Source organism: Diospyros lotus, chromosome 7, assembly GCF_014633365.1.
Source record: "Diospyros lotus cultivar Yz01 chromosome 7, ASM1463336v1, whole genome shotgun sequence".
Classification (NCBI taxonomy): Eukaryota; Viridiplantae; Streptophyta; class Magnoliopsida; order Ericales; family Ebenaceae; genus Diospyros; species Diospyros lotus.
Window position 1 is genome coordinate 14,772,225 of NC_068344.1, and position 23,833 is coordinate 14,796,057.

The 23,833-nt window shown below is 43.8% G+C and overlaps 1 protein-coding gene across 1 annotated transcript; it reads left to right on the forward strand.

The window, feature by feature from the left end:
• Window positions 1-15,378: 15,378 nt before the first annotated feature.
• Window positions 15,379-20,772, forward strand: LOC127805571 (uncharacterized). The gene is made up of 2 exons (XM_052342324.1): window positions 15,379-15,792; window positions 15,895-20,772. Exons 1-2 carry the CDS (start codon window positions 15,379-15,381, stop codon window positions 20,770-20,772), a joined length of 5,292 nt encoding a protein of 1,763 aa, XP_052198284.1.
• The last annotated feature ends 3,061 nt before the right edge of the window (window positions 20,773-23,833 follow it).

Genomic DNA, 23,833 nt, shown 5'->3' on the forward strand with positions numbered 1-23,833 from the left:
ACAAATTAGATTTGGGCCAAATATTAAATATTATATTTGGACCAAATTAGATTTGGGCCAAATATTAAATAAAATATATTTGGGCTTGAATTAGATTTGGGCCATAATATTTTATTTAATCTATAAAAGGATTGGGCCATTTAATTATATTTCTAGTTGGACTAGAATAAGCCCACTTATGATTCTAATTAAATTAGAATTAATGGGTTAGCCCAATCCATTAGGGTTTTAGAAACCCTAGGATATTTCATTATAAATATCCTTTTATAGGTTGCCCATTTTAGAGGTGATTTTTGGTGTCGTTTTTCAAGAGTTGAAAAACGCATTGCCGTTCACTCTTCCCCGTTTCTTTTGGCATCGATTTGAAATGTGGGTGTTCTTTTACCGTCCATACACAAGCCGCGCAAAGGAGAAGGAGCTAGCACTCCTATTCCGCTCTCCTTGCCAACGGACGCGTGCCGCGTATCACGAGTTAGAGGCCGGACGCTTGGACGGCTCGAATCCGTGAACGACTCGATAATCTAAAGGTTAGATTTATTTATTTGTTTGTGAATGATTTGATTTCGACGTTGATCCAATCGCCGGGATCGGGGTAAGGTTCAAAATTTTTGAACTACGCTGCTTGCCCCGTAGCGATCTTGCTTTACTTTCAGTGTAATTTCTCTGGGCTTCATTTAAGGTTCTGCTAGCATAATAAATGACATGGGGCTTCTTCTCTTTGCTCTGTCCTAACACAACCCCTATGGCATAATCACTCGCATCACACATTAGTTCAAAAGGTAAAGTCCAGTCAGGAGGTTGTATGATGGGTGCAGTGATAAGTGCATGTTTCAGCTTCTCAAAGGCACTTTGACAATTTGGGGTCCACTCGAATGGAACGTCCTAAGATAACAGACAACACAAGGGTCTTGCTATTGTGCTAAATGAGGCAATAAATCTCCTGTAAAAGCCAACGTGACCAAGAAAAGATCTAATGTCCTTGACATTTCTAGGGGCTAGAAGCTTCTAAATGACTTCAACTTTGGCCTTGTCTACTTCTAGACCCCTAGATGAGACTATGTGTCCTAAGACAATGCCTTGGTTAACCATAAAGTGGCATTTTTCCCAATTGAGCACAAGATGAGTCTCCTCACAACGAATCAAAACTTTCTCCAGATTTTTTAAACACAAGTCAAAGCTACTTCCATAGACAGAGAAGTCATCCATAAACACCTCTACAATATGTTCAGCCATTTCACTAAAGATACTCATCATACACCTTTGAAAGGTGGCAGGAGCATTACACAACCCAAATAGCATACGTTTATATGCAGACGTCCCAAAAGGGCAGGTGAAGGTTGTTTTCTCTTGATCTTCCAGTGCTACATCAATCTGATTATATCCTGAATATCCATCCAAAAAATAGTAGAATGCTTAACCTGTTATCCTTTCAAGTGTTTGATCTAGAAACGAGAGAGGAAAATGGTCCTTTCTAGTCATGGAGTTGAGTTTTCTATAGTCTATGCACACACGCCAACCTGTTTGGAGGCGGATCGGGACTAACTCATTCTTCTCATTTGTCACCACAGTGACTCCAGACCGTTTAGGAACGACCTGAGTTGGACTAACCCATTTTGAATCAGATATTGGATAAATAATACCTGCATCCAGTAGTTTGAGCACTTCTTTTCGAACCACTTCTTTCATATTAGGATTTAGCCTTCTCTACATTTGCCTCACTGGTTTTGAATTTTCTTCTAAGAAGATCCTATGGGTGCAAATTAGAGGTCTAATTCCATGCAAGTCAATATAGTCCATCCTAAAGCCTTCTTGTGTGCTCTCAGTACTTTCATCAACTGCACTTCTTGTTGGGTACTTAGGCTGGAAGAAATGACTACTGGGTATGTCTCTCCTTCTCCTAGAAAGGCATACTTCAACTCAAATGGCAGTAGCTTCTTTTCAGGAATGGGTGGATAACTCACAGAGGTTGATGGTTTATTCAAAGGTTCTACAGGCTCTAGCTTAGGAATCCATTGAGTCAAGGGCATCTCACTTTCCTTTCTGATATCCTCCAAATGATTATCTCCTTTCACAGTTTGAGTGACAAATTCTTTCTCAAAATACTCTTTAGACGGAGTTTGAATCAAACTACCTCTTCTATCTCACTTTCAGTGTTCTGTTGTTTGGAAATTCTGAAAATATTCATCTCCACAGTCATGTTTCCAAACGACAGTTTCAAAACTCCATTCCTACAGTTAATGATTGCATTGGAAGTTGCTAGGAATGGTCTCCCCAAGATGACAGGAACAGGTGGTGGAACATGATGGAGTTGAGTGTCTAGAACTATGAAGTCTACTGGGAAGTAGAATTTATCCACCTGAACTAAGACATCTTCCACAATACCCCTAGGAACTTTGACTGATCTGTCTGCCAGTTGTAGAGTGACTTTGGTAGGCTTAAGTTCTCCCAAACCCAACTGTTGATAGACACTATAAGGCAATAGGTTGACACTTGCTCCTAAATCTGAGAGTGCCTGATCAACCTTTTGGCTTCCTATTATGCATGAGATGGTTGGACAGCCTGGGTCCTTGTATTTGGGAGGAGTCTTAAATTGCAAAATGGAGCTCACTTGCTTAGTCAGAAATGCTTTTCCATGCATGTTCACTTTTCTCTTTACAGTGCAAAGATCTTTTAGGAATTTCGCATATGAGGGTGTTTGTTTGATCGCATCCAAGAGTGGAATATTGATCCTTACTTGTTTAAACACCTCATATATGTCAGCATTTTGTTGTTCCTTTTTTGTAACACTCAGTCTTTGAGGAAAAGGAGGTTTAGGATGATATTGACTTTCTCTTTCAATGTTCTTACCTTTTCCATCTTCTTTTTGTTTTTGCTTGTTTTTTTCTTTTTCATTGTTTTCATTTTTTTCTAAAGTTGGCTCCTGTCCTTCTGTTTTCTCTTCCTCACCAACAGTTTGGCTTATCCTAAGATCATTTGGTTTTTCAATCACCTTTCCACTTCTTAGGATAGTCACAGATTAGACTTGTTCATGTGCATTACTTTCACCACTAGAAGATTCCACCTGATTTGTTTGCCTAACTGGGTTAGGGTTGGTTTGAGAAGGGAATCTTCTAGGTTCTCTCACACTTAGTGTTTGGGTCAACTTTGTTATCTGGCTTCTCATATCCTCCACGGCTCTATTTGTTTGCTCTTGATTCTTTGTAAGATGGGCAACCTGATTGTTGATGCCTGTTTGATTTTGAATGAACTGATGCAAGGTATCTTCCAAAGATCTCCTGTGAGGAGGTTGGTAAGTATTGGATGAAGAACCTTGATTTTGTTGGAAGGATTGTTGATGTGCAGGGAAGGAGTTTTGAGAATGACTTCCAGAATCATGTCTCCATGAAAAATTGGGGTGATTCCTATTATTGGGATGGTATGAATTGTAGTTTTGATTGTTCCCGTAATAGGTTCCACTTTGATTTTGATTCTGTCTTCCCTCAAAATTGTGTGAATTATTGTTATTAGTCTACCCATACAATACCTCCTTGAAAGCAGGTAGAGTAGGGCATTCTTCAGTTGCATGATCCATTGTTTCACACACAGCACATTTCACTTCTACTTGTTTAACTGATTGTACCTTTTTGGGCTCCATGTTTTCAACTTTTTTTGTTAAGGCAGTTAGTCTTGCATTTAGATCATCATTCTCATTCAATTGGTATCTACCTCTTTGTTGTGGATTTTCCCTTAAATCAAATGAAGATGTTGGGCCAACTTCCCAATTTCTTGTATTTTCAGCCAATGTGTCAAAGAAGTGAAAAGCTTCTTCTGGAGTTTTCTCATAGAATTCTCCATTACACATTGTAGAAACTAACATTTTTAATTGGGGCGTGAGTGAGTCATAAAAGAAACTGACCACTCGCCATTGCTCAAAGGCATGGTGCGAACAAGTGTGGAGAAGATCTTTGAATCTCTCCCACGCTTGGGCAAAATTTTCACTTGATTTACAGGCAAAGTTCATGATTTGTCTTTGAAGAGTAGGGGTTCTGTTGGCAGGAAAATATTTTTTAAGAAAGTTGCTTGCATTTCTCTCCAAGTTCCTATAGATCTAGATGGGAGAGTGCCTAACCACATTTTTGCCTTTATCTTTCAGTGAGAATGGGAAAAGTTTTAACCTTATAACATCCTCATTTACTGTATGGTCCATGCAAGTGCTACATACTTCCTCGAATTCTTTCATATGAGTATATGGATTTTCAGAATCCATACCATAAATGTGGGTAACAATTGGATTATGCCAGGTTTGAAATTGAACCTATGGTGATTTATGGAAAGGATGATACACGAGGGTGTTGTCTACCTTGGAAGGTGAAGGTACTCTCTAAGAGGTCTAATCAATTCCTGATCAACAGGATCAGGATCACCATGGTCACTCCCATGTTCAGACATGTTGTTTGGTTGAGCCATAAATGAGTGTGGCAATGAAAACTCAAAATCAGATGGAGTACTTTCTGAATGTAACACTTGTTCAACCACTCTACCGGATCTAAGTCTCATACACCAGACCAAACTGTCAGAGAAGGGAAACTAAAGAACAGAAGTAAAAGAAAAAGGACTAGGGATGATTATTTGGCTTACCTTAATCTCCCCGGCAATGGCGCCAAAATTTGCTGCATCGCTCAGCCTGCATTTATCACTTTTTGTATTTTTCTTTCACTAATTCAGCTGATTTAGCAACTAATTATGTTCACAGATAGGATGAGGCATTTAGACTCGCCAGTGCACGAGTGTGATTGTAACAGAAAATTTATATGTAATTTCTTCGGGCAAGACCGGGTCGACTCACAGGGTGATTACTCATGGAAGGAGATAACCACACCAGTTCTTTTAATTAACGGAATAATAAAATGAGATCAAACTAAATGTGATATGACTATAATCTGGAAATGGAGAGGTCTTGGGTCAAGACAGATCTGGTGCCAAACCCAACTGATTTTCCATATAGCTTTCTGTGATGTAACTAGCAGCTCAAATAGCTCGGGTTTTTAACTATTAAATGTACTACTGAGATGATGATAACTCTTTGTTCAAACAACCTCCATACATGGCATGGAGACTCTATGGTAAGCAGCTATCATAAATCAGTGTATAAATAACGTTTTGACAAATAATTGCTCGGGGCTTGTGATAGCATGCATATTTATACCATATTTTGGCATTTCACTTCATTCTTATTAGGCCATTTGAAGTAATTTTTGCTGATATTTCATTGTTTCTATTTTATTATGCTTCAAATTGTCCTTACACTATTTTCTATCTTACCTCTATGGATCCAGGCTTTAGGGAATATTGGATGGGCTAGAGAAGTGGCTCACTAAAGGAGCTTGGGCTTACTTTCAAGGAGCAAACTTGGGCTTACTTTCAAGGAGCAAACTTGGGCTACTCATTGTGCTGTTTTGGGCTCACTTGTTTTCTGTTGGGCTAGGCCCAACCCTAGCCTCCCTAGCCTTTCCTTTCTTGGCCATGTATTTAAGGCCTCTTAGCATTAATTTTCAGAATATCATGAGATAGAAAGAGAGGAGAAAATAGAGAGGATTCTACCCGTTTTTGTTGTTGTAGCATTTTTCTGTTTTCTACATCTTTTGCTCCATTTTGTTTTCCTTGCTATAATGATAGGCTAGAGCATTTGTAACCGGTTGTGTGTCTTGAATCCATGTGGAATTTGAGTCCCGGATGAGCTACAAGAATCTGGTTTGTTGTTTGTTTCTTATTCATTTCTATTTGGTTTAGTTTGAGCAGATTTGTGAATGCATGGAATTCATGGCAGGTTTGTGTGAACTTGCATGGTTTCATTTTCTGTTAAATGCTTAAGAGAACAGAATGTTATAGCCGGTTGGTATAACATCTCGGGAATGAATATTGTGTGCTTGAACGGTTGTTCTGGCATAGGTCTGGATAGGTTGAATAGAGAGTGAATGGTTGCATTTTGTTTGCAAGAGATTTCTGCATTCATTTTGTTATTTCCAATCATTCTAATCCTTGGACGGTTGTTGGGGATGCTTTGAGTTTGTTTTCCGGAGATCAAAACATCTAGCAAGACAAGACATATAGGTTGGACAAGGAAGATTCCACATAGGAGACAAATACACAGCCGGTTGCATATCTTTTACTGATTTTTCATCATCTTTATCTTTCTGTTTTGTTAATTAGTTTTCTGTCAAAACCCCCCCCAAACAAACTGTTATTTGTATTGGTTCTCCTTGTTGGTAGAAGAAGGTGAGGCTCCTTGTGAGAGATGACCTAGGGTGCACTTTGCTGCAAACTAGAGAAGAGATTCATAGATCTCTAATTCTGGAGCGGTTCGACAATCGCTGGCCAGCTTGGGTATGAGAACGTTTCCAGGTCAAGCAGCCCCCATACATGGCATGGGAACTCTAAGTTAGGCGTACGAACCAATCCAAGCCTGAGGTTTTGGTTAATAACATTTCCCAAACTACTTTTGCTTTGGTTACTTTGATATATGGAGTTCTGCTATATTGATTCATCAGTGGCTTTGGGCACCGTCTTTGCCTTAACCCAAGAATCGAATTAGCCACACATCTTCATAGGAAGTGTATAACTAAAACTAATCTCAACGGATGAATACGAGATTCGCAAAGAAAATAAATTGAGACAAACGATAAGAATTGAATAAACTACTGCTGTATTAATTACTGAAACGACCTACAACTTGAAACAGAAATTAAGATGGACTTGTAATACAAAGCTCAGAACTAGCAAGAACAACTAGAGTAACTAAAGTGCTATTCGCAAAAAAAAGAAATACAGACAAGAACAAAAATGAGAGAAACAGACAAAAGAGAAAAACTCTCCACTTTCCAATGATCTTTGTCTTTTTTTTGTTGTTTTTCTTAGTATCCTCTGCTCTCACCAACCTCTGATTCCAAAGAATGTTGGTTCCTTTTTAAGCTTACGGCGCATGGAAGTGGGGACCGCTTGTTGAAAAGTTGTTCAAAAAGTTGTTGAATTTACCTCAGAGCCATCGCGTTTATTTGCGCATGTCAGATTTTTGTTCGAATGCTCATTCGAATATGTTAGCAGAGATATTCGAATGTGCACTGAGTTTCTTTTGGCTGCTCGGGTCATTCGAATGAATTTTAATCCTATTCGAATGAATTTCACGCTTTATTGTTCCTTACACGGCGAATTTCTCAGTCATTCGAATGCAACAGTACTTTTATTCGAATGAATTTCTAATTTTTCTCTTGACTTCTTCATTGCATTCGGATGACTTGGGAAGTATTCGAATCTAGAATTACTTGAGTTGCTTCTTATTCGAATTACTCAGCCTTCATTCGAATAGATTTCCTTTCTTTTTCAATTACATTCGAATGACTTGGACTTTATTCGGATATATCTTCACTGCTTTCAAACGATGTGCTTATCCGAATTTCTTCCAATGCTCGACTCATTCGAATGACTTGGGAAGTATTCGAATATGCACAATCTTACCTGGAGATCTTGATTTTTGTTACTTCTTATTCAAATTAGGCCAAGCTTATCCGAATACATACCTGATATCTTGCATATTCGAATGTAAGAATGATCTATTCGAGGTTCGCCACAAGCTTCGCCACGAGCTTTGCAACAAGCTTCACCACAAGGTCTTACCGCTAGCTTTGCCACTAGCTTCGCCACAAGGTTCGCCACAAGCTTTGTCGCTAGCTTCGCCACAAGGTCTTGCCACTAGCTTTGCCACAAGGTCTTGCCAGTAGCTTTGCCACTAGGCTTCACCACAAGGCTTCGCCGCTAGCTTCGCCACAAGCTTTGCCACTAGCTTCGCCACAAGCTTTGCCGCTAGCTTCGCCACGAGGTTCACCACTAGCTTCGCCACGAGCTTTGCCATAAGCTTCGCCGCTAGGTTCGCCACAAGGATTCGGCCCTGTTAATGCTGAGAAAATAGGTTAGAAGGCTCGCGGGAATCTTCCCCGTGAAGGCCCTCCGATGCCAAAGTCAGTCCCGAATCCCGATGAATATTCACGAAAAAATAGTCAAAGTATATTCAAAGTGATAAGATTTATCGAAGTTGGAGGTCCCCATTAATGTCCTGTAGCTGGGTATTTATAGGGCACGATTCTCAAGGATGGCTAGTGTCGACACGTGGCGGTTGCTGAATGGGTCAGAGCCAAGCCAAAAAGGTAGGGGAGGTTGCTTCGATGCGACCTTGCGACAACTGGGCCTTGCAGTAGTGTGCCTTGCGGCTAACACTGCCGCGAGGTAGCTTCTCCTCGCGGCTGCACGCCGCGAGGAGCAGCCTCGCGGCATGCGGCCGCGAGGCTGCAGCGCCTCCCGGGGTGCAGCCGCGAGGCTGCTGCGCCTCGCGGCGTGCAGCCGCGAGGTTGCACCTCGCGGCTGCACCTTGCCAGCTGGCGGCAATTGCCGCCAGCTTCTTTAATTCTCCCTTTTCTTTTTAAATTAATTAATTTTTTTTATTCCTCCTTTTTTACACGGCATAACAACTTCTAAATTTTCTTAATTAACTTAAGAGATTGATTAAATGAAATTACACCCTCAAATATAAATTTTATTTGGATTAAACTATCAGAAACTCAAAATTAATAATCTAAGGTTACTTGATAAGGTCGATTTCGTCCCCGCGTCCTCACGGGACCCATGTTTCATCACGAAACCATTTCAGGGTTAATCCTTACGCAAACCAGAGCCCCTTTAGGATTTGGTTGACTTTTCAAAAGTCCCCTACGATAATTGGATTTTTTAGCCTGAATCACAATTGTATCAAAAATAGTCTCGATTCCCATTTCTTTTAATACCATAAATCCTATCTCAGAACGCTCATCAGCACCACATCATTTTCCTTAGACATCAAGGTTCTAGGGCACTCCCTACGATTGATTCGATGACTTATTTTTACTATCAAGTCAATTTTTGTATTTTAATCTCACTTAAATTACGTGGCAACCTTATGCCGAAACAAGGTATTACACCTATAAGTAGGAGCAGGGCGTCACAAATGACCTGATTGAATTTAAGGTATGGTTTTATGTCAAATCCTAACTATTCAATAACCATGTTTCCATTCCAAATTTATGACTTGATAGGTTTTCATCAAAATACCTTTTGATTTCTACCTCAACTTGGCTAAGGATTTCCATAGTCATGAAATTATTGGAATACATAGGACATCATCTTATTTGTACGATAAGTGATGAATCCTTTATTGACACTTATAAGCCTTCAGATGTGGCAAGGCCATGCTTAGTGACAGGTTGTTAACGATTCCTTTAGAATCCAAATAGCACCAAGGCATAATCAGTCAAATATAAAACTATCATGATGTCTTAAGTCTAAGGACTAGTCTGCACAATTGCAACACAAGAATTCCAATTCGACATTGAACAATAACCATTAGGAATTTTGTAACTGGTCAGTTCAATGTACTTATTCTTCTAATAAACACCCACACATATGCACTAGTATCCTCACACCAATGTCCATGAAACAAGACATTCTCCTGATTGAGCATGCATCATATGTGCTAGTCTATCCGAGTTATTATTGTCCATTCCTAATAACTCTATGACTAGGAACATTTAAGATCAAGACTTATAAAGAATATGTTTCATGATTGTCATCTCTAGGTACAACCATATCCATTTGATCTATGGATTTTGTTAAGTGTAGATTGCAATAAATTATGACGAAAATCATTAATAACAAATAAAACATATGCCTTTGTAATAATAATTGATTGAATAAAAAAAATCACAATAAAAAATACGATCCTTTACAATAAATATAATTGGATTGTGGGGCATAACACTAAAACTTTTTATTTAAAAAATTTCAAAAATTAGGTATTAAAACTTACATGATATTTCAAAAAATTTCAAAAACTTATACTCTGGATATTTAGAATACTTAAAAATTAAGTATTAAATGCTTTAAAAATTAAATTTAAAAAAATTAAAAATATCAAAGATTCAACACCTAAAGATAAAAATATTAAATTTCAAATTAAGCTTCCTACTTTGATATCATTATTTGAATAAAGTTTTATACTAAAAATAATATTTAATCATCAATGATTTTTAAAAAGAGATTTTTGTTTCTTTTAGAATTGAATCATCCATGTTAAATTCTAAATGTCAAATTCTTATACATTAAAACTTACACTATTGATGTTTTTTTTTTAAAAACTTACATAAGATTTCAAAACTTACAAGATATTTCAAAAAAATTTAAAAACTTACACTATTGATATTTAGAATACTTAAAAACTAAGTATTAAATGCTTTTAAAAAAATAAATTTTAAAAAATTAAAAATTTTAAAAAAAAATTGGATTCCCCGATCGCCGCTGGAACCCTAAAGCTGCTTATGATGAATTGATTTAAAGTTGGAGTCCATATTGATTTAAAGCAGCTTATGATGAATTGATTGGAACCTCCTGAGTTGTAGTAGGAAGAGATTGACTCAAGGATGTTGGTTGGAAATATGGACCTCCTTGATATGATATGGATGGATTGTTTGGATGAGCAAGTTGTGATGGATTTGCCTCTAATCAATTTGTTTTGAGTAGGTGTCGAATGGAGAATGAGGAATAAATCTTTCATTTTGAAGGGATCATTGAGTTTTACTCAAGATGAGTGTAATTATCATGCCAAAAGGCAATTTCCTTGAAGACTTATTGAAAGTTATTTGGTACATTCTATTGAAAATAAAGGCTGGAAGATTGAAAGGAACATTAAATATTGTACACCAAATAAAAATTAAATCATCTAAGGTAAAACATGATAGGAACCACTCCCAATGTTAATGGATGTGGCAATGAAATGTTGAAAAACCCTATGCTCAGGGTCTAGGATTTCATGAGACGCAGGGTGCTTTACAGGTAGAAATTCCCCAAAGAAAAAGCTACATATCAACATGTTTAGAGTATTAGAAATCCAAGTTCTTGTATAAAATGATAGAAATAAATATGAAGACCAAAAGAACCCCTTGAGTTCTTTCCACTGGGAAACTTAAAAAATGTGTATCTTCCCTGTGAGAATAATACCATAAGAAAAGTTTATGATTGTAATGGAAGATGCAGAAGAATGGGAAAGGATTATAAATAAAGGTTATGTATATATATAATACCATAAGAAAAGTTGATGATTGTAATGGAAGATGCTGAAGCATGGGAAAGGATTATAAATAAAGGCTATGTATTCAAAAATTACTAATCAACGGTAACAGTTAAGAAAATGTATCTTGAATGAGTTGACTTTCAAAACAGTTGGCTTCTCTTTAACCCTATAATAAGTAAATCATCCTCAAAATCCTTATAGCAATTTCATACTTCAAACTTATAATTTATGAAAGTAATTGAATTAGACTAAACAACATCATATGCCAACACAGAGCTCGGCTATCAAGAAAGATGAATGTTACTAAAACCTCACCACACCTTAAAGAAATATACAAACTGTCGTGAGTTTGGAAAAGTTTTTTTCCTTAATAAATACAAAACAGAGATTTCAACAGATAGGAATGCGACAAACTCCACACCCTTATACATATATATATATATATATATATGCAAGAAAAGGGATGGTCATGGCTGCCCGCGGCCATAGCTGCCCAAGACGACACCCCAAAATCGCAGGTTTGGGGATGCCCAATATCCCCAAACCCTGCGATTTGGGGATGGCCAGCATCCCCGACTCACGAGGTTCGAGAATGCTGAATGGCGGGGCTCGAGCCTGTTAGTGTAGGTTCTCTAGACCCAATCAGATTGGGCATGTTGTACACTGACAATTATAATCATGTTTATTATTTGAATAAAGAGTTGTTCAAATTCACAAGAAGTCATTCTATTAGTTTCTTGTTATTATTGTAATAATCGAATGAAACTAGATAGAAGTCCATATGATGTATACTATGATTAATTTATAAAGATGTGAGATGATGCATCACAGTTTCTAGACATCATTAAACGTCCCAAGTTGTAGCAATGTCAAGAATGGACATTAACAATTGCGGAAAGACTTGTATGTGCTATGTTTTTGCTATGTGATAGCAATGGGGGTCTCACACCCATAGGCATGGGGATGCCTAGACAAGTACATAGGTGACCAATGTTGGAGAACGTGTCACTGGACATGACTCGCTATGAGAATCCATTTTGGTTATATGTTGATGGTATTCTCATACGAGATGGGTGTAACTAATTCTTGGACCTGAGGTTGTGACGGTCATCTCATAAGAAGACCGGTATGCTTTGACATCGTTTCGATGGGCCTAGACAAAGGCTGTATGTGGGCGATCGTTGGGTATATCGTGAGGCTTATGGGGTGCATAGCCAAGATGGGACTTGTCTATCCCTTGATAGAGGATGATGTATCTAAGGCGCATTTGGTGGATATTCACTTTAAATCCATGGCCATGGTGAAAGAGATCAATAAGGAGTTATTGATTTACTTTCTATTAAGTGAAGATATCCGGAAGACCGAAGAAAACTCATGTGATTGTTATCAAGCAACACATCGCCATACTTGAGATCACATAAGATACATTGACGAGAGGATCGAATTACACGGTAACCATTCTCGTGAAAGGTTATTTGCGGATTATGAATCCTTCTGAATAATTGGGTAGGCATGATGCCTTGCTAGAGGCCAATCTTGTCTTATGTGTTTGTACCGGCACATTGCCAATATATTCGGAAGTCTAATGAGTCATACGCAATAGGCACGGTTCCTGGCTTAAACTAGGAGAGTAGACGTATGGTTAAGTGGGACACTTCGGCAAGAAGTTGTGCCGTCATAGGTTCTCACGGAAAAAGAACAAATAGACGTAATGACGTCGATATGGCGAGGGGTCGTCATAATGGAAAGAGTTTCCTAAAATGGCATTGATTAAATTAGGAAGGAGTTTCTAATTTAATAATTTTCTATTTGTTGGAGTGGCAAATAGGAAATAAAATATATTTGGGCTTAAGTTAATATTTGGACTAAATTAGATTTAGGATAAATATTAAATTAAATATTATATTTGGACTAAATTAGATTGGGTCAAATATTAAAATAAATATTATATTTGGACTAAATTAGATTTGGGCCAAATATTAAATAAAATATATTTGGACTAAATTAGATTTGTGCCAAATATTAAATAAAATATATTTGGGCTTGAATTAGATTTGGGCCATAATATTTTATTTAACCTATAAAAGGATTGGGCCATTTAATTATATTTCTAGTTGGACTACAATAAGCCCACTTAAGATTCCAATTAAATTAGAATTAATGGTTTAGCCCAATCCATTAGGGTTTAAGAAACCTTAGGATATTTCCTTATAAATATCCCTTTATGGGTTGCCCAAAATTAAGGGATTTTTGGTGTCGTTTTTCAAGAGTTGAAAAACGTATTACCGCTCACTCTTCTTTGTTTTCTTTTAGCATCAATACGAAACGAGGGCGTTCTTTTACCGTCCATACACAAGCCGCGCAAAGGAGAAGAAGCTAGCACTCCTATTCCGCTCTCCTTGCCAATGAACGTGTGTCGCGTATCACGAGTTAGAGGTCGAACGCTTGGACGGCACGAATCCGCGAACGACTCGATAATCTAAAGGTTAGATTTATTTACTTGTTTGTGAATGATTTAATTTCGACGTTGATCAAATCGCCGGGATCGGGGTAAGTTCAAAAATTTTGAACTACTCTATTTGCCCCGTAGCGATCTTGCTAGACTTTCAGTGGTATCAGAGCCATCGTCGAAATATTTCAATTTCTTACGTGCTGATTTGGTTATGTTCTTATTTATGAAATAATTAAATAATTGTTGTGTTTGTATTTTTTTGGATTGCAAAACATTTTTGGTGAAAGGGAAAAAGATCATGTATGACACGAAAAGGCGAAAATCAGGGTTCGGGGTGCATACGGATGCACCGGGGTGTCGAAAGACCCAGCTGAGCGGGGCCGCGCGTGCTGGGCACGGCTTGGAGCCGCCTGGGGGCGCGCATGGCCCGGCTAGGCGCTGCCGCGCGCGCTGGGGCGCTGCCAGGCGCGGCCGCGCGTGTGCTGGCGCGGCCAGGCAGGCTCGCGCTCGCACGCATGGGGCGACTGGGCGCAGGCGCGACCCGCGGCCCGCGGGTGCGACCTGCGCGCCCGCGGACGACCCTTGTGGGCCGCGCTCGCCCCCTAGCGGGCCTTGCCACTCGCCCAACCGCGCCCCATGCGGCCCAGCCGCGCCCAGTTCACTTTTTAGGCTGTCTAGCCACCTCCCGGCCCCTCTCGCTCCCTCGGGCTTGGGTTTGACCCTTTTTCGGGGTCCCCGTGAAGCACCCGGGCTGACTCTTCAGTGGCCCAGTGCGTTCCGTACCCTCAGGTGGGGCCCGACCAAATTGTTTGGCTATTTTTAATTATTTTTATCCGATCCATGAGTGTATGACACTTATGGGCCGTGATTAAAATTAGGCCAGGGCCGTTAGTTGGGTTATTTTTTATTATTGGGCTGCTAGTGTATGTTTGACATACATTAGTTAATCCAAGGCCTGTTGAGCCTTGTTAGTTAAACTAATGGATGGAGCCCAAGCCCAACACAATTAAAACAATTTTGTTTTTTCCAAAATTATACAAATTTTCAATTTATTGAAAGCATTTCATTAAGATTGAAATAGATGTGTTATATGCGATCTCCGGAAATCAATTGACGGGCTGGGCCCGGCCCAACAGAACGACCCGAATCACCTAAGGCCCAGCAGAGCGGCCCAAACTCCACAGAAGCTCGCCAGACCCGAAGACCGAAAGCCATCAGTGCGGAGTCCCATTCCTTCGGGACTAGAAGCCAGATCGCTCATGCCAGCGAGCTCGCTTTAAGCGAGCTCGCTCAGACGAACTCCAAACATCACGACCTCAGCTCGCCGAGAGATACGCCTAGATCAGACGGCTGGAAGATCGCGAGATAATCGGAAGCGATAGACACTTACATATCGGAAGCAATCCGAATCCCTGAAGACAAGGGACCTATCCTTGATAATCCGAAACCAATAAGGAAAGCGCCATCAACGGAATAGACTTCTTCCATACTTAGGACTGATTCGCATTGTAAGCTACCCTACTCTATATATAGAAGAGGGGACGCCATTGTAAAGAGGGGAATGATCAGAAAATACATACTGTTACTCTGCTAGAATAGCCAGAGAACGGTCGTGGACTAGGCATCATTCTGGCCGAACCACGTAAAAGTCCTGTGTGTGTTTCTTATCTGCTTCAGTCTTCTATTCCTTGCCTTTTTGGTACCCGTTATCACATTGTGGGCTCTCGAACTCCGGTTGACTGTTTCCGTACGTCAACATCTTTGGCGCTAGAAGGAGGGCCCGCACTGATCGATAGCAATGGCAAGAGGAAGGAATGCACGAAGCTCTGACGCAATCGCCGATTTGCCTGAAAATCATCACAACCAACCGCACGATGATCCACTTGTCATGGGATCCGTCGCCCCCGCGACGGAAACCCTGGTTCCACTGGCTACCAGAGTCACTACCGGAATGCCCCCACGAGCTCCGGCCCAACCTGTCGCCCCAACCGTCGGAGTAGAGGCGGTTCAGGCCTGGCAGCAGCGTCAGGAGGCTCTGGAGAATACTGTTAGGCAGCTCGCTGATGCGGTCAGGGCCCTTGCCCGAGCCCAGCTGCAAATGGTCCTGAGACAACCAGAGTCGCTGTCACCCCGAAGACCTCGCCACCCGCGAGAGGAAAGACCCCCGCCAAACGAAAGAGAAGCCGATAGAGTTCCTTCGCCAGAAAGGTCAGTAAATTCCTCTAATTCAAGGTCCAAGGATGCGGACCTCCTGTCACGTCGCTCACCAGGGAGAGGAAGCAGGAGATCGTAGCTCCAACGGTCTGTGGACCAGGACACCGCCGTCGAGGAGTTGCTCCAAAGGGTGCAAGAACTGGAGGCACGACAAGGAGTTCGTGGCCAAAATAGTGGCTACGGAGAACGGACGCCATTCACAAAGGAAGTTGAACTCGAAGCTCTCCCTAGGAGATTCAAGGTTCCGAGCATACCACAGTACAACGGAGATAGTGACCCCTATGACCACCTGGACGCATTCAATGTCCAGATGGATCTGCAGACCACCAGCTCGATGGTGAAGTGCCGAGTATTCCCCGCGACCTTGGGCGACATCCCGCGCGCCTGGCTCAGAAGCCTCCCGTCTCGCAGCATTGGTAGTTGGGAAGAATGCCAGCGAAAGTTCCTCGGGCAGTACAGAGCTCTAAGACGGCAGCTCGCCCCGCCGTGCCACCTCGCCACGGTCTTCCAAAGGTCGGGCGAGCCCCTCAAAGATTACATCGCCAAGTTCCGGCGCGAGGTGAGTAACGTCGAAAGTCCCTCGGATGAAAGTATCCTGACCGCCATCTCGGCAAGTCTCAGGAAAGACGGGAAGCTCTACGAGAGCATCTATAAATCCCCCGTTGCGGATCTGGGAGAATTCTATGAACGAGCTGCAAAGGAGATCCGGTGGGAAGAAGCATTCGGGAAGAAGCCCGCCGGACATAGAGAGGAAGTCGGAAGCTCTAACCGAGACGGGAAAAGGAACGACGGGGGAAACAGAAAGGACAACCGAGGAGAGCGGTCTAACAATCAGGTAGCCAAGCGAGCTCGGCGGGAAGAACAAGAGGACCGACCTCCGAGACAAGGCCGTTTCAACAACTATACGGCCCTATCAGATTCTCAAGAAAGGATCTTCGCCATGGAAAGGAGGAGAGAGGATTTCGGGAGGCCAAACCCGATAAAAACTCCCAACAAGTTCAGAAATAGGGAGAAGTTTTGTGCGTATCACAACGAGGTGGGGCACGACACCTCTGAATGTTACGCTTTGAAGGATGCAATTGAAGAACTGATTCGAGGGGGCCGGCTGCGAGACTATGTGGTGCGACCTGCAAATCAGCCACCACAGCAGGTGAATCAACAACGACCGCCCCCCGAGGATGAGCGCGCACCAGCAGTTCGGACGATCTATACGATCCACGGCGATCCTCACCTCGCAGGCACATCGAACAGGTCGCACGAAAGGTATGTACGCGAGGCTAATCATGTCTTAGTGGCAGGATCTAACGAGCAGATGGGATCATCAAAGCGAGCTAGGATGGCAGTGAAAGAAATCACTTTCTCCGAGGAGGACGCCAGGGACATACACTGGCCGCACAATGACGCCCTCGTCATTCGCGCTCACATCGGCAACATGGAGGTGCGAAGAATAATGGTGGACACCAGCAGCTCGGTGAACGTGATGTACAGGGCCTGTTTCGACCAGATGGGACTCGGGCCCGAACAGTTGGGCCCATCCCCAGAGCCACTTTTCGGGTTCACGGGAGATGCAGTCGTCCCCATGGGACGAGTTAAGCTCCCATTCACAATTGGGGGCGAAGGTCGTGAAGCCACAGCGCTTGCGGAGTTTCTGATCATTGACTGCCCCTCAGCATACAACGTCGTGCTCGGGAGGCCGGTGATGAACGAGCTGGATATGGTCACCTCGACCAGAGCGCTGACCGTCAAGTTTCCAACCACCAACGGAACTGGATGCGTGCGGGGAGAGCAGCACCTCGCAAGACGTTGCTACGAGGACGCGGTCAAGATGGGGACCAGAGGAAAGAAAGTAAACGTGGTCACAAAGGGAGCGCAGCGACCTTCAAGTCGGAGCGGGGTGAGTTACGACCTGGATCCTAGAGAAGTGGATTGCGACAAGGCCACCGGCCCGGTGGAAGAACTTGAAGAGGTCCCGATCAGCGAGGTGGATGCTGAAAGATGCCTGAAGCTCGGGAAGAATCTGGCCCCCGAGGTAAAACGCCAACTTATTGAATTCCTTAAGACTAACCTGGATGTGTTTGCGTGGAATCACGAAGACATGGTGGGGATAGCACCGGAGGTCATGTCGCACAGACTCAACATAGACCCCAGCTACAAGCCGGTGCGCCAGAAGAGGAGACTGATGACTCCAGAACGCTACGCCGCCCTTAAAGAGGAGGTGGATAAGCTCCTGGCTAATGGGTTTATCAGAGAGGCTCACTACCCAGTCTGGGTAGCCAACCCAGTGCTTGTAAAAAAGAAGAACGGGAAGTGGAGGACCTGCGTCGACTTCACCAACTTAAATAAAGCCTGCCCGAAGGACAGTTTCCCCCTCCCAAGAATTAACCAGCTCGTGGATGCAACAGCGGGGCATCAGCTCCTCAATTTCATGGACGCCTACTCGGGATACAACCAGATCCCCATGAATCCTAACGAGGAGGAACACACGTCGTTTATCACCGATCGCGGGCTATACTGTTATAAGGTCATGCCGTTCGGGTTGAAGAATGCTGGGGCGACCTACCAGAGACTTGTGAACATGATGTTCGAAGCGCAGATTGGGAAAACAATGGAGGTATACGTTGACGATATGCTGGTTAAGTCTGAGCAGGTCGCAGATCATGCTCGTAATTTGGGAGAAAAATTCAAGATCCTCAGGAGCTACAATATGAAGCTGAACCCACTAAAATGTGCATTTGGGGTGGCTTCCGGGAGGTTCTTGGGATTCATGGTCAACAGCAGAGGTATCGAGGCCAATCCAGAAAAAATAAAGGCCCTTTTGGATATGAGGTCGCCTGTAAGAATGAAGGACGTGCAGAGCCTAACCGGCCAGGTCGCTGCACTAAGCCGATTTATCGCCAAGGCAACCGACAAGTGCATCCCTTTCTTCAATACGTTACGAAAAGCCCAAGGTTTCAGTTGGAGTGAGGAGTGCGAGCTCGCCTTCCAGCAGTTGAAGGAGTATATGGGGCAAGCTCCGCTACTTTCAAAACCCCGAGATGGGGAAAAACTGGTGATCTACCTAGGAGTGTCGGCGCATGCTCTCAGCGCAGCCTTGGTTCGGGAGGAAGAAGGGGTGCAATACCCTGTTTATTATATTAGCAAGAGGTTGGTGGACGCAGAAACGAGGTACACATCGATGGAGAAGCTCGCATACTGCTTGGTCATAGCATCGAGGAAATTACGTCCTTATTTCCAGGCCCATCAGATCGATGTTCTAACTAAGTACCCCTTGAGGCAGATTTTGCAGAAGCCAGACACATCGGGCCGCCTGCTGAAATGGGCAATTGAGCTCGCTCAGTTCGACTTGGAATACAAACCAAGAGTGGCAATCAAGGGGCAGGCACTGGCGGATTTTATCGCTGAATTCACTGAAACGACCCAAGTAGAAGGAGAGACCTCGGAAGGACCGTCCTGGGAGTTGTACGTTGACGGGTCGTCGAGCGAGCAAGGAGCTGGGGCACGAGTTATGCTAATAAGCCCGGAGGGCCACATAATACTATGCGCCCTGCGATTCGATTTTCGAGCTACCAATAACGAGGCCGAGTACGAGGCGTTGCTCGCAGGGCTGCGCTTGGCAAAGGAGGTGCGAGGTGAAGCACTGATAATTTTCAGCGATTCCCAGCTCGTTGTCAACCAAATACGCGGGGAATATCAGGCGAAGGGGGTGAAGATGGCAGCATACCTGCTCAAAGTACGCGAATTTCTAGTTCCTTTCCAACGGTTTGAGGTACGCCAAATTCCACGCTCTCAGAATTCCCATGCAGATGCACTGGCTCGGCTAGCTACTGCGCGAGATACAGAGTTTCTAGGGGCTATACCGGTGGAGTTTTTAGCCGTCCCTAGCATGGAGCAACCGGCCGAGACGATGGTGGTTCACGCATCCCAGGGCTCATGGATGAGCCCCATTCTGGCATACCTACGGGAAGGAAAGCTATCGACAGATAAGCTAGAAGCGCGCAGACTGCGAGCTCGAGCCGTTCGCTACTGTATCTACGATGAGGTATTGTATAAGCGAGGATTCACAGCTCCATTGTTAAGGTGTATTGAGGGCTCTGACTGTCAGACCGTGCTGGAAGAAATACATGCTGGGCATTGCGGCAACCACGCCGGGGCTCTATCACTAGCCCAGAAGGCCCTTCGGCAGGGATTCTATTGGCCTATGATGAAACAAGACGCGATCAACTTGGTGAAAAAGTGTGACAAGTGCCAACGGTTCGCTAATATCCCGCGGGCTCCACCGGCCTACCTTCAACAGATGAACAGCTCATGGCCGTTTGTTGTCTGGGGTATGGACCTGATTGGGCCGCTCCCAACAGCTCGTGGCAATTGCAAGCATGCCATCGTGGCAGTTGATTACTTCACCAAATGGGCCGAAGCGAAAGAGCTCGCTGAAATCTCCAGCTCCAAGGTACAAAAATTTGTCTGGAATAATATCATTTGCAGGTTTGGGGTCCCACAGCAGATAGTCACAGACAACGGAACTCAATTCACCAGCGAGCAATTCATCCAATTCTGCGAATCATTGGGAATCCAAAAGAGCTTCACGGCCGTAGACCACCCCCAGGCCAATGGGCAGGTCGAAGCAGTCAACAAGATAATCAAGCACGCCCTGAAGACGAAGCTGGAAGACAAGAAGGGCCCTTGGGTGGACGAACTACAAACGGTGCTTTGGGCGTATCGGACGACAGCTCGAACTAGCACACCTGAGACTCCTTTCTCGTTGGTCTATGGGTCCGAGGCGATGATCCTAGCTGAACACAAGGTGACCAGTCAGCGAAGAGCCACCTTTAACCCAGATGGAAATGGCGAACTCCTAGCCGCGAATCTAGATCTACTTGAGGAGGCTAGAGACACAGCTCGCCTACGGATCACCATCTACCAGCAAAGGGTAACGCGTTACTACAACAGAAAAGTTCGGGTCAGACGGTACAAGCTCTGAGACCGCGTGCTACGCCTAGTACTCATTGGCGCTCGAAAAGCCAGTGACGGCACACTAGGCCCGAACTGGGAAGGACCTTTTGTTATCCACGAGGACTTGGGAAACGGGGCATACCATCTGGCCAACATGGATGGAGCTGTCCTCCCGCGAGCCTGGAACGCGGAGCACCTCCGCCCCTACCATCAGTAAAAGTGTTTCCATTCTTATGTTCATGTTAAGATTTTTTAAGCTCGATTGAGATTAATAAATTTCTGGCTGATCAATTTTGTCGAACTTTGTTACCTATCCTCCACTACAGCACTTTAACATTTTTTGGGGAGGGGTAAAAAACCATGGTTTGCGAGCTGGGGCCCATTCATCTTAGTCGACGGGCTATGGTTTGTGGCTTATCTGAGCATTCCTCTTGGTCCTCCCCCAGGTCATGGTTCGCTAGCTGAGGCCCATTCATCTTGACCCAATGTCACGGTTTGGCGCCTACCTGGGCAACCACTTCCACCTCGGGCAAAGGGATCACTAGCTGAGACCCCCTTTCATCTTGAATAAAAATCATGGTCTGCGGTCTACCTGGGTGTCCCCTCCCGAGCCAACTACAAGCAGCGCCATGGTATGTTAGCTGAGGTCGCTATGCGACCTACCTGGACATATATATTGGCCGGATTTTCAAATTCTACGCAAATTTACAAGCAGCGCCATGGTATGTTAGCTAAGGTCGCTATGCGACCTACCTTGACATATATCTTGGCCGGATTTTTCAATTTCTACGCGAATTTACGGAAGTGCCCTGGTATGTTAGCTGAGGTCGCTATGCGACCTACCTGGACTTATATCTTGGCAAGATCTTCAATTTAACGCGAAGCTATTCCCCTATATACTATGCGGAAAATTAGCTAAAGACATTCCGCGACCTATCCGGACATTCATCTTAACTAAATTCTGGGCAGAGACGATGACCGATTTGGTTATTCTTATTATCCTGGCTTGGGAAGCAGTTATACGCAACAAACGCGACCTACGAGCGACTGATCTCTCGACTTAATCCGATCATAAAAAGCTCCTGGATACATTGAAAATCAGCACTTCAGGCTCGTCAGCAAGGTAGCTAAAGCGCTTAGGTGTTATTCGCAACCTACTGCTTAACTGAGGAAAGCATTAAGGACGGACCATTTGCGACCAACAATCAAACGATCTACCAAGCTACAATGTAAAGGAAAAACGCCTACATAAGCTACAAGGTAGCCCGAGCCCGCAACGGTCTCTGCTTTCCTACGAAGAAGTTGTCAGCTCCAAACGCCCTCCCACGGTGGACCTCACCTGCAGAAAAGCAGCTCTCCATCGCCATTGCCCTTGGTGTATATTCTGATACAGATTTCAACCGGAAAACTGTCTCAGAACATACACCAGGGCGATGGCAGAACGAGCGGTATCTTCCGATCCGTTCGACCTTCAGCAATTCTTCCCCAATCTTCAGCAACCTTCAGCTGTGACCCCAGCAGTCCGACAATCTCCCTCAGAGCCCGCTTGACAGGAAGGCAGCCTCAATAGAGACACCGCAGCTGAAGCACCATCGCCAGGATAAAAAGAAAGGAACCTCATGAAGTACGTCTCAAGGGGTCATATCAGGCTATTTATAGACCAAGGCTATTTCCAAAAACTGGCAATTATTCCCGAGAATATGACAAGTCCCAAGGCGACGGTCAAACTTCGCAAAGGGAAGAGAAAGTCGGCATTAGCTCCCAATCCGCACAACGAACTGCGAGCTAGGGGGAAGGAAGGTACGCCAAGTCTACAAGCTCAGTTTACAAGCTCGCTAAGGTGATTCCTGATTCTTTAGACGGATCGAAAAAACTTCTTACGCGGACCTACGACCTAAAGCTAGCTAAAGCTCGCTTTGACATGGTCTAACATCGCTACACGACAAGTCAGGTTTAAGTTTCGCCTCTTCAAAGTTTTTATTAGATTTACTTCAATTATTTGTGAATCTAAGGTTGCGATTTGAGGATCGATCTACCAAGGCCTAACTACCGAGATCGCCAAAGTTCAGTCAAATAAAAGCTTGCAGGGAGAAAACACACATGAAGCATGAAGACTTTGTTAAAAGAAAAACGTCTTACGAACAGAAATACAAGGAAAAACCCTAGCTAGGAGAAGGAGCCGCATTTTCGTCAAGCTGAGCGGGAACATCTTCAGTAGAAGGAGCGGCCTCGAGCTGATCGGGCTGGCTAGAAACCCCGGCAGCCTCTTTTTCAGCTGCCTCAGCTGAAAGCCTTGCGAACTCCTGGATAGCATCCTCGCCGAAGAAGGAGATGTCCAGCTCAGGATGAAATGTCCACAAAGTATACAAAAATTCGACTGAGTTCTCTGAGGCAGCATCCTCGCGCTCCTTGGCTACCCAGGCTCCGACCTCAGCTTCTTTATGGGCAAGCTCCTTCTTGAGCCCTTCCACCTCGCGGGCTGCAGCTTCAGCTCGCTCCTCAGCCAACAGCTGCGCTTTTAGACTCCCCTCCAGCTCGGTCGAAGCCTTCTTAAGCTTTGCGTTATAATCACAAAAGGCAAGAGCACTCGCAGACTTCTCTCGAAAAAGCTTGTCTTCGGCATTCTTCTTGGCCTCCTCAGCCCTCGCAATCCGGTCTTCCCGCCCCTCATAATAAACCCGCATCTTCTGGGTTTCCTCTGTCAGATAGGTGAGGTTGTCCTGCAGCTTCTTTTTGTCGTCTTTCAACTTCCCAGCCAAAGTCGAGAGCTTCTCCTTCTCCCTAAGGAGAACAGCGAGCTCCTCGGCTTGCTTCACACAGCTGAGAACGGACTGGAAAACAAGCAGAAAAGGCTAAACAAAACGAACAGAAAGGAAAGGAAAGGACGGCAAAATAAGGATGTACCAGAAGACCATGGCGAGCTGAATATAATGGAAGCCTTTCCCCCGTAACGTCCTCCTTCTCCAGAGACCGGACGGAGTTGCCCATAACGTTATTTAAGTTGTCCAGGAGGCAATCGAAGTAGACCCCTCCTGCGGAAACCTCTTCAGCTGCTGCCGCAGAGGGATCGACAGCCTTTTTTTTCTTCC

What these genes read in the sequence shown, in the direction of transcription:
- LOC127805571 (XM_052342324.1), top strand. Translation starts at nt 15,379, where the DNA reads ATGGCAAGAGGAAGGAATGCACGAAGCTCTGACGCAATCGCCGATTTG. An exon ending in TTCCTTCGCCAGAAAGGTCA is followed by an intron (nt 15,793 to 15,894) that starts GTAAATTCCTCT and finishes TCTGTGGACCAG; the next exon opens with GACACCGCCGTCGAGGAGTT.